The sequence below is a fragment of the Lotus japonicus genome, chromosome 3, assembly GCF_012489685.1.
Source record: "Lotus japonicus ecotype B-129 chromosome 3, LjGifu_v1.2".
Lineage (NCBI taxonomy): Eukaryota > Viridiplantae > Streptophyta > Magnoliopsida > Fabales > Fabaceae > Lotus > Lotus japonicus.
The window spans coordinates 61514380-61529290 of NC_080043.1; the positions used below are offsets into that span (position 1 = coordinate 61514380).

Here is a 14911-nt window from a genome sequence, read left to right on the forward strand (position 1 = left end):
TTCTCATTTTGTTGAGCAGTAGTGTCATCAGCACGAACAAAGATAATCACAAATTTTTGCTTCAGGTTGTTGGAAATAGAGAGTGATATTGAGTACTGTTGCGCCGTGGCAAGCCACTGCCCTGAAGCAAAAATTTCCGGCGGACTCTGGTGCAAATTCCAACTGCCGGTTTTGCCCCCAAGGGTTTACACAACTACGATCTGACCCGTGCACTCGAGGCAAATCGTATGGAGCCATCACAAAATATTGCCCAGAATTTGAGTGTATTAAATAGGAGGAAGAAGAAAGAAAGCTTCGAACATCAAGAGAATAATGATATGCAGAATCTATATCTCCTGCCTTTCCAAGCTTCAGTCACGCATATATCACTGCCCTGAAGCAAAAATTTTCGGCGGACTCTGGTGCAAATCCCAACTGCCGGTTTTTCCCCCAAGGGTTTACACAACTACGATCTGACTCGTGCACTCGAGGCAAATCGTATGGAGCCATCACAAAATATTGCCCAGAATTTGAGTGTATTAAATAGGAGGAAGAAGAAAGAAAGCTTCGAACATCAAGAGATAATGATATGCAGAATCTATATCTCTTGCCTTTCCAAGCTTCAGTCACACACACACACACATATATATATATATGTCTGGCCATAGAGTAAAATGAATGGCACAAATGCACAATTGATTTTCATTAACCACCATAGTCAAAGCCCATAAAACGTGAATTATAGAGATTGATCTAAGACCACTAACGGGTTAGTCAAACGCTTGGAAAAAGGGAATGAAAAGAAACTGTTTCGTTTAGACCAGATTTTAATGACATTTAAAGTACTTGATTTCCATTAACTCTCTCAGAAACTAGCGGAAAAAGTTTCATAACAGAAAGGGCTACAACTTTTATGAAGACTACTTCTTCAAATTCGATCATTAACACAGCTCGAAAAAAGGTTCAAGAGCTCGTAAATTTCCCGCGTGCAACCCGCGCATCATGCGCGCCTATCTTCTACCCCCAAAATTCATCTTAAAATCAAACCATAACTATTTCAATTTGGGAATTTATGCATCCTAGGGTTCCTAAATCATGTTTCCTATCATTACCCACTATCATACTAATCCATAGAACATGAATCCAAACTCTTACCTCTTGAAGATCAAAGTCTAGGTTTTCTTCTCTTTTCTCCTCTCCTTCTCTGTTTTCACGCTTTCTCCTTCTCTGTTCTGCTCTTCTAATTCTGATTTCTCTTTCTTTCTTTTTTTCTATTTATTCCACTCCTAACTCTAAACTAGTAGTTCTAATGGGCTCCACTCCATATATCACCTAAACCCAACCTTATCTAATTTAATCTTATCTCACTCAAATACAAATTAAATAAATTACTCACTCCATATATCACTTAATAACTTAATTATCTAATAAAATCACTTAATCACATTATCATCTTATTAAATCACATAATCACCTTATCATCTAATTAAATCACATAAACTACCAAATTACCATATAGCATAATAATAATTTAAACAAAATAGTACATAACCTAATAACAAAAAATGGGGTGTTACATCTCGCACAACTGGAATACTGAGCACAACTGAGTCCTTCTTACCCTCTAGATTCAGGAGCAAAGAGTACTTTTGAGATCTATCGCTCAACGCGACACTTATGTGATTAGCAGACTAGTACTCAAAAAGATCTGAGTCGGGAAACACCAACCTCTTTCAGCTACAATCCAAAAGACAATAGTAGTGGGATAGCTAGTCCATCCCAAGGATAACATCTAGGTTCTTAAGGGGTAGACATACTAAGTTAGCTAGAAGCATGGTCGGACCCACGTGTAGGCTGGGTGTGGCTATAGCCATACCAGATTTTTTGAGTTTTTTTTAATATCGTATATAGTGGCGGTTCTGGATCCGTCGCTAAAAGTTTTGTGTTAATGTATGGCAACGGTGGAAAGTGTCGCCATAGCTTAATAAGTAAAAAATCAAAATTCACACTTAACATCAAATTAGAACGCGGTTTTTCTTTCTTTCTTTCTTCCATTGTTGCTTTTCGACATTCATCAACTTAAAACCCTTTTCCCAAAAAATTGAAAACCCACCAACCTTCACCTTCCTAAATTTCTCATCGCATGCAGAACCTGATCACTACACCATTCAACCACAATTCAAGAGGAAATTCAATTGATTCATTGTCTCTCAGGTAAATCAACTTCGTAATTCACCTTACTACGCTACACGCAATTCATGTTGGATGATCTTTTCCTATTTCTATTTTTTTTTTTTCAATTTTCAAGGATTTTTTTTGTTTATGAACTTGTTGCACGCGTTGAGTTGATCGGTTTTTTGGGTGAGAATTTTTGCTTGTGAACTTAGCAGTCTGAGTTCTTTGATGGAACCATGTTGGGTTTGGAGCTACCTCCGTTTGTTTTTGCTGATGAGTTTTCCTGTTTTGATTGTTGATTCGTGCCTGCAAATTTTACAATGTTAATCTAGCAGCATTCTAATGTTATCTCCCAAAAAAGAAAAATTTGTCCTTTTTACTGCACAAATTAGTCTTAACTTTTCATGATTGAACAAACTTTTGTGTTTTTTATGTGAGATTATAGCTACTTCTTGCTTGCTACCTAATATAATTTATACTTTGTATTTTAGTCTATAATTTCTTTTATGTTTAGGCACACCGATATATAATGTCTGGATCCACCCCTGGATAGAAGTTTCCTATCCCTATATATTACAGAGCAGTGCATGCATGCAACATTAGCAAGTAAGGTCTTAGCGGGCGTAGTTATCATAAGGTCAGAAATAATCAATAAAATACTCATTATTGAATATTTATATTTATATATATATATTCATGTTTTTTTTTAATCAAGACATCTCAAGAATCAATAGCGGTATGACTAATCTCATCTGATGATCATGACTAGTGCAATAAGCCCCTGTACCACCAGGCAATGAGCCCATATTCATATATTTTAATTAATTTATTACCATTAAAACATTTTATAATTATTTAATTTCTGTATAAAATTGTACTGAATATATAACCTCCAAGAAGCACGCATGTGTGTCTGCTCTACACACGGACCGAACTTTCAGTCAGCAATTCTCACTTCACAGAAAGCTCAACCTGCTGCTGCAACTGCAAGAACCGGTACTGTAAATGTGTGTACTCTTACCTTTGCAGCCTTCAATTTATTTTTTTCCATAATCTTCTACTTCACATTTTGATTTTCTGTTCTGAATTCTCCTCCAAGATTTTTTACTTTAACTATGCAATTGCATGCACATAACTTTTTAATAACTCCTTATTGATAAACTGAGTCTGAGTAACATTTTTGTTTTTCTTTATTTGTCACTCTTGCACAGGTTCCACCAGTGTAACGCTTCTTCAAGTAAAAATCCACAAGTAAATCCCTGTTTCTCTCATTGCGTTTTCATGTTTCAAAAAAAGTTTTTATTTATTTATTTATTATGATCTATGATATGATAATGTAGATTCATTTCTGAAACTCGTTTTTTTGGGAATTGTAGTTGTAGAGCATGCATGTCCTAGCAAAGACCAGATTTTTGTCAAATCATGTTAGTCCATGTTTTGATACTAATTGTCTCTATGGTGAATGAGTTTTCAACCTAGTTTTTAGTATGTTTGGATCAACTTATCTTTTCTTGGAATCAAGAATCAATTGTGACACCTAGAATCAATCAGGGAAGCTTCTCCTCATAATTAATTTTAGCTTTAGAATCAATTATAAAAGGATTTTAAAAAGTGCTCTTGTTCAAATTGTTGGCTTGTCTTCAAACATCTTTGCCCTTTTTCTTCTTTCGCCGACCGTAGATTCCAATATTGATCGCCCCATCTTATCTTTTGTTTGTGCGAGTGTTTTGTGTTCATTGTGTTGTAACTGATAGTGAATGCTTGTTCTGTCATCTGTAATCTGTGTTTCAAATCTTGTGTTGTATGTGGCAGCTGTAGCTCTTCGGTGATTGGAACTGAAAATCAGTGGGTATAAGATGGCTTCATCAGATGTATGCCCCCCCTGAGGATGCAGTGAAGGCATTCATAGAACACTTGGTTGATCCAATACAGCCATCAGAACCGACTCAAGATAATCCCTCACTATCTCAACTACAGGAAGTTGCAAAACAGGTATCTTCATTCACCTCTTTTATTGCTTTACACACTACTAGAAAAACTAGTTTTCACATCGGGTATTTTTGAGTTTAAACATCGGTTTTTATCCGATGTAAACAATGTTGATGTGGTATCTCCTAACCTTTTCACATCGGGTTTATAACCGATGTGAAATGTACACTTTTCACATCGGTTCAGTCAGCCAACCGATGTGAAATACACTTTTCAAATCGGTTCAGTCAGCCAACTGATGTGAAATGTACACTTTTCACATCGGTTCAGTCAGCCAACCGATGTGAAATGTACACTTTTCACATCGGTTAGACAAAAAAACCGATGTGAATGCTCAACCATTTTTTTTTCTTTTTTTTTTAACACGAATTTGACCTGAATATACATATTTTTTTAATGAAAATTTATTAAAATAAAAAGAGATCTTGAGAACACACTCTCTCAAGTGAGTTAAACATCCAAGGGCAAAAAAAAAACATAATAGCCTAAAAGAACTAGAACAATTCAGCAATTCTAGTTCTTAAATGTAGTTAAACAGCAACATCTCATGAAATTAGGACAAAATAGTTAAACAACAACACAGCAACAATTCAGCAAAACAGCAACAATTTAGCAAATTAGGAGAGCCACCAGCACCATAAGCATAAATTAGGAGAGCAGCGGAGGTGAACAACTTTGAACCCTATAAACAGATGCAATAAATACAGAGATCAACAATCCATGTTATAATGTAAAAAACAAGTTGCCCAAACTTTAATTCAGACTGCTTAGGCACAAACTTTAAATACATACCAAATAAATTCTAAGGTTTATACAAGTCAAGAAAGCAAGTTGCCCAACTGTTTCGCAAATCATACAACTCTTGTTCTGTTAATGTCGTTGGATCATTGAATACCTACAATTTGTAGAATATGTTAAAATACCTATTTTGTGACATTTTGATTAAAACTCAAACAATGAGACAAATAGGGAGACAAACATTTGTAATACCTCCATCCAAGACTTAGTAATACTAGCAGAGACAATGTCAACCATATTCTTCATCACATAATATCCACAATCATTCCCACTAGGCTGCAACCTTGCCTACAAATGAATAGATTTTTATACACTGAATATATATATCAAAATAGTACATATTACAGCCAGTGTTAAGTAGTATAAACAGCAACATCAAGACGCAACCATAATCTACACTACACTTACTTTGGGACGAAGCCATTGAGTCCTTTTTTTATTACCCTCAGCCAATTGATAAACCGCCATAGCTCTATATAAAAAACAATCATCGAAGTAAGTTATACATTTTAGTGTAAAAGGACATAATAATATATAACAAAAGCGACATAAAATATACACTTACTGTGTAACAATATTCTTCATTTGTGAATGAAGATCATTGTGTAATGAACAAAGGAGAACTAAAGTATTGTCTTTAGGACAAATGATTATTAATTGCCAATGCCCTCTGTACACGTGGAATAACAATTAGTGTGTTAATTAGTAAGATGGAGTTATGGATAAAAATAAATAAGAGAAAATACAAATTTACATATACTTACGTTACAAGATATGGTGCTAAGTAACACACTTTGTCCAAATCACGCAACTTTTCTTGTATGTATGTTAGAACTTTCTTTTTAGACTTTGTGGAATCTGGATAACTGAAGATTACTGGGTCCAGAATTCCAAACACATCTGATTTGTTACTTTCCTCACATAGACGATGGATATACCTGATTAAATTTGAAATTAATATTGAATATGACAATCATGAAAAATAATAGTAAAAATGAAAGTCTACTTACGTGCAACAAACTTGTAGAATAGAGATGTCAAGCCAAGCATCACCCACCAACAACTCTCTGATACACATTGGTGAAATCCAAAAGTTTTTTACAGCAAGATCATGTTGTAATGGTAAACATATATGTTGTTGTTGTTTCAAAAACATGAATAACACTCTCTGAACATTGTCAGTGGTCGAGTCCTCCTTGTGATTTTCTTGTGCGGCGGTACAAGAACCTTTTGTGCTTCCATGCAGAAGAACATTTTGTTCTCCTTGTTGGTTTGTTGGGGAGATTTCAGATAAACCCATAGTCTTAAGCGTCTCCATAAATGATTGTTGCATCTTCTCACTCGCCATGATCAACTGTTGTTCAAACTTTTCTTTACATTCTGCTTTAATCTTTGCTGCAAGTTTTTGTTCAAGTTTCGCCTCAAGTTGTGCTTCAATCTCCTTAACATCTATGGACTGTGTTGGACGTGAAGACCTTCCGAAGTAGTTGCTTAAATTAGCAAATCGTCCAACACCACGAACACGGCCACCATGCTCGGATGCTCCAATTGCCTTTGTCAAGATATCGTCACGTCCTTGTGAAACAAAGGTTCCTTGTTCAGTCTCTTCAGCCAGTGAATCCTACATTTGCACATAAATATAATATTTCATTAGTGGTAAAGAAGAATGTCGCATACAAGAAACACATACAACCATAATGAGAAAGTAATCATGGAAAAAGTATTTCACTTACAATTTTCTCAGCAACAACTCGGGTAGCCTCTGATGTGTATTCCCCTCTTCGCCTTTGTCTTGCTCTCTTCCATTTGTCATGACGTGACGGTGGAGATGGAATACGATCTAATTCTATTGATGCGTCTAGTTCTTGTCTCTTTTCATTAATCATTTTCTTCTCAAGCAATTCATATCCTCCACGAGATAATGTATGTGGGTAAAGATTCTTAGCCACATTATCCTTACCTTTTTTACTTTTTTCCTATTATAAATCAAGCTAAAGAAGTAAGCATAAAAATAAGCATAGATAAATGACCAAAGTTTGTTGGTTTGGCTGTGACATTTGCTGGTTTTTTCTGTGCCACATGCTAGTTTTGATTTACCTAATTTTAATGGAATACAGTAATGGGTAAACAGTGTCAAATATCATATGCTTTGGCTAGATAAACGACCAAAGCATATGATAGATTATCAAGTGACTTATGCCATGGCACTATTAAAGTTTGGAAACTAGTTTGGTGAGTTCAAGGACAAGGTGTCCTAAAACTGTAGTAGACTACTTACATGGTAAACATTTCAATTAAGAAAATTGAAGAAATGAAATGAAAAGAAAGCAAATCAATTTTAGGACATGAATATGACTGAAACAAGAATCAATGCAAGAAAAGAAAAATATTATTAATACTAACCTTAAATGCAGGGGTATTTCGATGCTCCAAAAACTTCTCCCATACATCTTCTTTAATATAAGGATACACTTCATACGGAGGAAGGCGATTGGGGTTGGGGTTAGTAATATAATCGGAAGTGAGTTGTGTCTTAAAAGCTCTCCATCGGTCCCCCAAATACTTCAACCATTTTTTCTTCAAATCACACTTATTTGAATCATCACTTTCTATGATATCAAAATGAAGCTATACACATAAAAAAAGTTGGTGTTAGTACCAAAGAATGGGTAAACAGTAGTGAATTAAGAATACAACAATAATACCTTAAGATCATCCCAAATTGAATTTTTTGAGTCTACATCTACCAACCGCCACTCATCTATCAAAATACTACAAGTACTTCGAGCAAGATATGCTGCATAACTCCTAAACTCATTTGAATTTTCACCAATACAATCCCCAGTTTGTGGATCAAACTCAATCTTCAATTTCACACTTGTTTTCCGAACTTTGGCAATTTTAAGCATCTTAGTGCAACCTCTAACCATTCTCTTTTTATCTTCACTAGACGAATGATTAGGTCCACTAGATGAAAGAGGGGTGTTGGTTGAATCAGCCATTTATCTGTTTACAGAAAACAAAAAGATTTCAGAATCAAAGCACAAATAAATGCAATAATATAAGCATCATAAGCATATAAACGAATGACATATAAACTAATTAATCAAATAGATATAACATGTGGCATACATGGGTACTGAATTTACTAACTTATTTCAACAAAGAATAGAAACTCACTAGCTCTCCCATATCCCTTCTTCATTATCCAAACGAGTAACTTGCACGTCGTCTACTTCATTTTCTTCATTGGAGGTAAGCAAATTTGTTGCAGAAGACGGAATCTCAGAAATATGAAGGGATTCTTCACTACCATGTGTGGTTTTTGGTTGTAGAGCCACCGACCACCTTTTGTTAGAAGGATCTGTGACATAAAACACTTGTTTTGCTTGGGATGCCATAATGAAAGGTTCGTCCCTATAAGCCACCTTGGAAAGATCAACCAGTGTATATCCAAATTCATTAATTCTTACACCATTGGAAATATCAATCCACTTGCATTTAAATACATGCACTGTAAATGTAACATAATCAACCTCCCAAATCTCTTCAGTCACCCCAAAGTACGGTGTAGATGCCATTATAGGTCTTTTATCTTTTGAACTAGAGAAGTGCATGGACTCGGCCACAACCATAACCCCACTATTTTGCATAGTACTTCTATCATCTTTTGATTTTGTATAAAAGGTAGTTCTATTAATATCATAAGCACTCCAAGTCATAACATTACATTTAGGCTCAAATGAGAGTCGTTTTATTGTATCAGAAGCACTTTCATCATTAGTAATTTTTTCTTTAAACCATTCAGAGAAACTCTTATTGTGCTCTTTTAACAACCCTATTTCATTCATCTTGGGGTATTTTTCCTTTATAAAGCTTTTGTGGGCAGATAAGTAAGGTTGAACTTCATCAGTGTTATTCAATATATACAAATGCGTTGGATGACGTACCTTCCAAGTCATGCACTTGACATTTAAACCTTGTGTACCTACCTTCACATCTTCCATCATGACGAGACTTTGGAACCCCTATAGCATCCGCTTCTGACAAATAGTTTGAACAGTACTCAATAGCTTCTTCTGCAATGTACCTTTCAACAATCGAAGCTTCCGGACGGTGTGGATTCATAGTATACCCTTTTAGTATCTTCATGTACCGTTCTACCGGATACATCCACCTTAAACAAACTGGACCGCACAATCTAATCTCCCTTACCAAATGAACAATCAAGTGTTCCATAATGTCAAAAAATGAAGGAGGAAAATGCATCTCCAACTGACACAAGATGACTGCAGCCTCATTTTCCACCACCGAAGGTCTTGACTCCTCCGTGCGAGCGAACGGGTCTTTAGGAAGAAACGAGGAACTGATCGAGGAAGAGAAGAAAGACTGAGGATTGAGGAACAGCGTTTGTGTAAAAATTAAAAAAAAAAGAGGGACTTTTCCCAACGGTTGTTATATAACCGATGTGAAAACTAAAGTATAGAGGGACTTTTCCCAACGGTTGTAATATAACCGTTGTGAAAACTAAAGAAAGATGGACTTTTCCCAACGGTTGTAATATAACCGTTGTGAAAACTAAAGAAAGATGGACTTTTCCCAACGGTTGTAATATAACCGATGTGAAAAGTACTTCATTAAAATTTCAAAAATGCCACCGCATTTAGCTTTCACATCGCTTATTCTAACAACCGTTGTAAATAATGTTTACTAATTACTTTTCACATCAGACATATTCCCAACCGATGTGAAAACTATCATAAAAGTTCACTAAAATTTCAATATTGCCACCGCGTTATCTTTTACATCAGGTAATTGATTAATCGATGTGAAAACCCTGATGTGAAAAGTCTTTTTTCTAGTAGTGACAACAATTTTCATTATCCAGAAATTAACCTCGGTGACTATTTGGACACTTGTTAAGTTTTTTTCTTCTCTGCTTGGAGGGTGACCAAATATGTTGGTTTAATGAAATAGAAAACTTATGATTGTGTTTTCCCTCTTACCTCATAGATTATTGATGGATTGCTTCAATGTTTTGCCATACATGTAATGTTATTCCCTGTTGATAAGAAAATTTCTGCTCATTGCAGAATTAGTGTCTGGATCTTTAAATTTAACCTGCTTTACTCAAGGTGGTTAGGTTTTAGAAAAAAATGTTTGGTCATCATCTTTTCAATTAAAACCTTGATAAACATAAAATCAATGTCCTCCCTTAATAATGGAAGATATGTAGTGTTGGCTTGTTGCCGATGAGAAATGTTCTTATATTCAGTGTTGTCAAATAGCAGATATCGTGACACTATAGCTCTATAGCATAGCGGTAGCGCTCTGAGGGTTTGACATAGCGGACTTTTGGCTTTCTCCGATCCGCGATTAGCAACTCTGCTTATATTGATAATTTCTCATCCAAATCTTGTTTTATGCAGTTTAAACTAATGAGACACTTCGCATGTCTTTGTGATTTTACCTTAAACACTCAAGATGGATATCTTTGATTTGACTTAAGGTTAGCTTATTCGTCCCAAATACTTAATAGGCATGGGTACATTACAACATCGATATAGGAAATTCTTAAAACCTCAAGAATCAAGATACCATACAGCCTAGACATGTTAATATATTTATTAAGAATGTAGATTTAGTATAACACAGTATTAATAGAGTCATTCATATTTTTGATTAATGCGTAACCCTATGTGTGAACGATGATCGCAAATTTACATCAAGATACTTGTGATCATAAAAAAAAGCACGTACATCTATCTTTCCTTGTCCATATCAAGATATATTCTTTCCCCTATAAACATGTCACAAAAATTGACTTATTTTTCCCAACCTAAGTTAGAATGTCACTAAAAGCACCATTAGTTTTATTTAAAAGAAGACGTGGCTGTATCAAGTTGTGTACTATTGATTGTCTAATATAAACTGTTTCATTTTTCACCCCTCATTTCAATAATTCGAAAAAGAGTGGCTTCGAATTCTATTTCATCACGAGATAATTCAAGTCCAGTTCAAGAATTAGAACAAAATTTGGAATAACCTAAGACAAATTGTCTATCCTTTTTAGGATCCATTTTGTTTCTCTTAAAGAACGAATACAGGAGTGTCTACACCGATTCCTCTCACATGATGAAGAACATAGTTGTAAAAAAGTTCAGACTGATTTTGGAGTTCCCAAACATATAGAAGTTGTGTTCAGAACGTATCAGACAATAATATCTTAAAGAAAAATGGAGGAAATGCTAACCCAGAATCAATGAGATTCTAAGCTAGAGAAAATGTTTGTATTGCAATTTGGGGAAGAACACACAATTAGGGTTACAACTGATTCCCAATGATCAGCTTCTGGTTCCTCAATCAGTTCCAAAATCTAATTCCCCAAAGATGACTTCCTCTACAAGCTTTAGCTATTTATAGTCTAACAAACACTAACTGCCAGTTGTATCCTAACAGACTTATTTATTTTATTACACATTAGTCCCGGAACTATGCTATTACACAGCCCTAGTCCTCTTTCTAACATACACGTGTTTAAGGGCTGGCTTAACCCTAGACCTATCAATACCCCCCCCCCCCCCTAAAAGTTTAACCTTGTCCTCAAGGGGAAACAAAGGGAACTTGTCTTGAATGACAGCAGCCAACTCCCAAGTGTTGTCACAAGTGGGAAGTTGTTCCCACTTAATGAGCACTTCCAGATTGCCCTGAGCATCTTCCCTATGGTCAATCACATCTTCTGGAACAACCTCCAATTCAAGCTCTTCATTCAGCATTGGGGGTAAAGGTTGAGGTTGTTGAGTAGGCTTCAAGGCTTGCTTCAATAGAGAGACATGGAAAACTGGATGGATCTTAGAATGAGCAGGCAATTCCAGTTTGTATGCTACTGGTCCCACCCTATCCAGTATTTTGTAAGGGCCATAAAACCTAGGAGCCAGTTTAGCACAAGGTCGAGTTGCTATGGACTTCAACTTGTATTGTTGAAGCTTGAGGTATACCCAATCCCCCATCATTAAACTCTACCAGCCTCCTGTGCTTATCAGCTTGAACCTTCATCTGATGTTGAGCCTTTAACAAATTCTGCTTGAGTTCACCCCAGACTCCATCTCTCTGCTGAAAAAGCTGGTTGACCTCCTCAACTCTTGATGGAATAGCTCCAGCCTTCAAAAGAAGTGGGGGGTCCCTGCCATATAAGGCCTTGAAAGGAGACATTCCAGCTGAACTGTTGTAGTTTGTATTAAACCAGAATTCTGCCCAAGGGAGCCAATCCAACCATTGCTTGGGTTTAGGGCCTACAAAGCATCTGAGATAGGTCTCAAGGCATCTGTTAGTAACTTCTGTTTGCCCATCTGTCTGGGGTGGTAAGAAGTACTCAGCTTTCCTGCCATTTTGAAAAGATCCTTCCAGAAATTGCTCAAAAACAAAGGGTCTCTATCAGAAACTATAGTAGTAGGAAAACCATGTAGTTTAAATACTTCCTTGATAAAGAGCACTGCTACATCCTTAGCTGAATAGGGGTGTCCTAGAGCATAAAAATGAGCAAATTTGGTGAGCCTATCCACAACTATCAGAACTGTATCCTTGCCTCTCACTTTAGGTAACCCCCCAACAAAATCCATAGATATGTCCATCCAAACCTGTGTGGGAATGGGAAGAGGTTGTAGCAAACCCCCAGGAGCTAGAGTAGAATATTTACTCCTTTGGCATATCTCACAATCCTCCACAAAGTTCTTGATATCAGTTTTCATCCCCTCCCAATAGAGGAAGCTAACTATCCTCTTATAGGTTCTAAACTGTCCAGAATGGCCTCCCGTGGGAGTGTCATGACATTCTGAAATGATCATGGGAATCCTATTAGATGCTTTGGAAAGAACCAACCTGTTCTTATAATACAACAACCCTTGCTTAAATTCAAAACTAGGGTGAGAAGTAGGTGAAATTAGCAGGTCTTGAATGACCTTGACCAACTTAGAATCTTGTTGTAGTTCAGAATTCCAGTCCTCTTTATCTGCTGAAGTCAGTATGGAAAGTGCATAATACATCATCTTCCTAGACAATGCATCAGCCACAGTGTTCTCACTCCCAGGCTTATACTGAATCTCAAAATCCAAGCCTACAAGCTTGACAACCCATGTGAACTGATCCTCGGAGAATAGCCTTTGATCAGTGAGGAATTTTAGACTCTTCTGGTTAGTTCTGATAATAAAGTGCCTCCCCATCAGATAATGTCTCCACTTTTGAATGGCTTGCACCAAAGCCATGAGCTCTCTCTCATAAACAGACTTCTGTTGGGCTCTTGGGGAAAGTCCTTGACTCCAAAAGGCCAAGGGTCTGCCCTCTTGCATCAAGACAGCTCCAAGCCCTTTGCTGGAGGCATCAGTCTCAACCACAAATTGTTTTGTAAAATCTGGCACAGCTAACAGAGGCAAGTTAACCATGGCTGTTTTTAAATGCTCAAAAGCTGCAGTTGCAGATTCTGTCCAACGGAACCCATCCTTCTTCAGAAGGTCAGTCAAGGGTTTTGTAATTTTCCCATAATCCTTGACAAAGCGTCTATAGTAACCAGTCAACCCTAGGAACCCCCTCAATCCCTTGATATCTTTAGGGATTGGCCAATCCCTCATAGCTTCCACCTTTGATTGGTCAGCAGCCACCCCTTCCCCTGAAACAATGTGGCCCAAGTATTCTAAACTAGTTTGGCCAAAACTGCATTTTTTTCTATTAGCCTTGAGAGCATGATCTGCTAAGAGGGTCAATACTTGTTGCAAGTGAGTGGTATGAGTAAGCAAATCAGGGCTATATACCAAAATATCATCGAAGAATACCAAGGCAAATTTCCTTAAGTAGGGTTTTAACACCTCATTCATTAAGGATTGGAAAATAGAAGGTGCATTTGTGAGCCCAAAAGGCATCACAGGGAACTCATAATGCCCTTCATGAGTGCGAAAAGCTGTCTTCTCAATATCTGCATCCTTCATCCGTATTTGATGGTAACCAGACTTGAGATCCAGCTTAGAGAACACCTTAGCCCCACCCAATTCATCTAGCAATTCTTCTATAATAGGAATAGGGAATTTGTTGGGGATTGTAACCTTATTAAGGGCGCGGTAATCAACACAAAATCGCCACCCTCCATCCTTTTTTTTTACTAGGATAATGGGACTTGAAAAAGGACTTATGCTTGGCCTTATCACCCCTGCTTCCAGCATTTCTGCTACTAGCTTTTCTACCTCAGTTTTCTGATAGTGAGGACATTTATAGGGTCTTAAATTGGGAACTTGAGCTCCCTCCTTCATGTGAATTGCATGATCATGCCTCCTCCTAGGTGGTAGCCCTTGAGGATCTTGAAAAACTGTGTCAAATTGCAACAGAACTCCTGTTATCAGTTCTGGTATCTCACATTCTTTTTTGTTCACTTTCTCCCCTGTATCACAATGCACCAGCAAACCTTCCCCTTCTTCCAGTAAAATCTGCATTAAGGCTCCATATGACAACTCAGATTTTGTTAATGAAGGATCCCCTTTCAAAGTGTATACCTCCTTTCCTCTCTTCAAGGTTAGTTCCATCTTGCCAAAATTAGCTTTGATGTCTCCTAAACTAGCCAACCACTCAATTCCAAGCACCACATCCACTTCATTGAGGCCAAAGAGATAAAAGTCCTGGACTATCTCCAATGCTTGTATCATAATTCCAAGCTAAGAACACTTTCCCTTGCATCTGATTTTGTATCCCTCCCCAACCTCAACTGTGTAAGTCTGAGTTTCAGCCACAGTTAAGTTCAGTTGCTCTACTAACTTGTGAGAAATAAAATTGTGGGAGGCTCCACAATCAATGAGCACCACAATTGACTGGTTGCCAATCTGCCCCACCATTTTCCAAGACTTGGTAGAAGTCAATCCAGCCATAGAGCATAGTGATAGTTGTAGAGAATTAAACTCCCCTGAAAGAGCATCCTTAAACTCTCCACAAT

General features: G+C 36.9%; 1 protein-coding gene across 1 annotated transcript; it reads right to left on the reverse strand.

Moving 5' to 3' along the window:
* Positions 1-5947: 5947 nt before the first annotated feature.
* LOC130744462 (uncharacterized) lies at positions 5948-7943 on the reverse strand. The gene is made up of 4 exons (XM_057596644.1): positions 7647-7943; positions 7345-7569; positions 6675-6917; positions 5948-6562 (listed from the first exon to the last, which is right to left on the reverse strand). The coding sequence occupies exons 1-4, from the start codon at positions 7941-7943 to the stop codon at positions 5948-5950; spliced, it is 1380 nt and encodes a 459-aa protein (XP_057452627.1).
* Positions 7944-14911: the final 6968 nt, after the last annotated feature.

Bases quoted from the DNA above. Each gene is read 5' to 3' on its own strand.
- LOC130744462 (XM_057596644.1), bottom strand. From the start codon at position 7,943: ATGGCTGATTCAACCAACACCCCTCTTTCATCTAGTGGACCTAATCAT. The intron at 7,570-7,646 runs GTATTATTGTTG...TTATGTGTATAG, and splicing joins CAATTTGGGATGATCTTAAG to CTTCATTTTGATATCATAGA. The intron at 6,918-7,344 runs GTTAGTATTAAT...GATTTATAATAG, and splicing joins GAAATACCCCTGCATTTAAG to GAAAAAAGTAAAAAAGGTAA.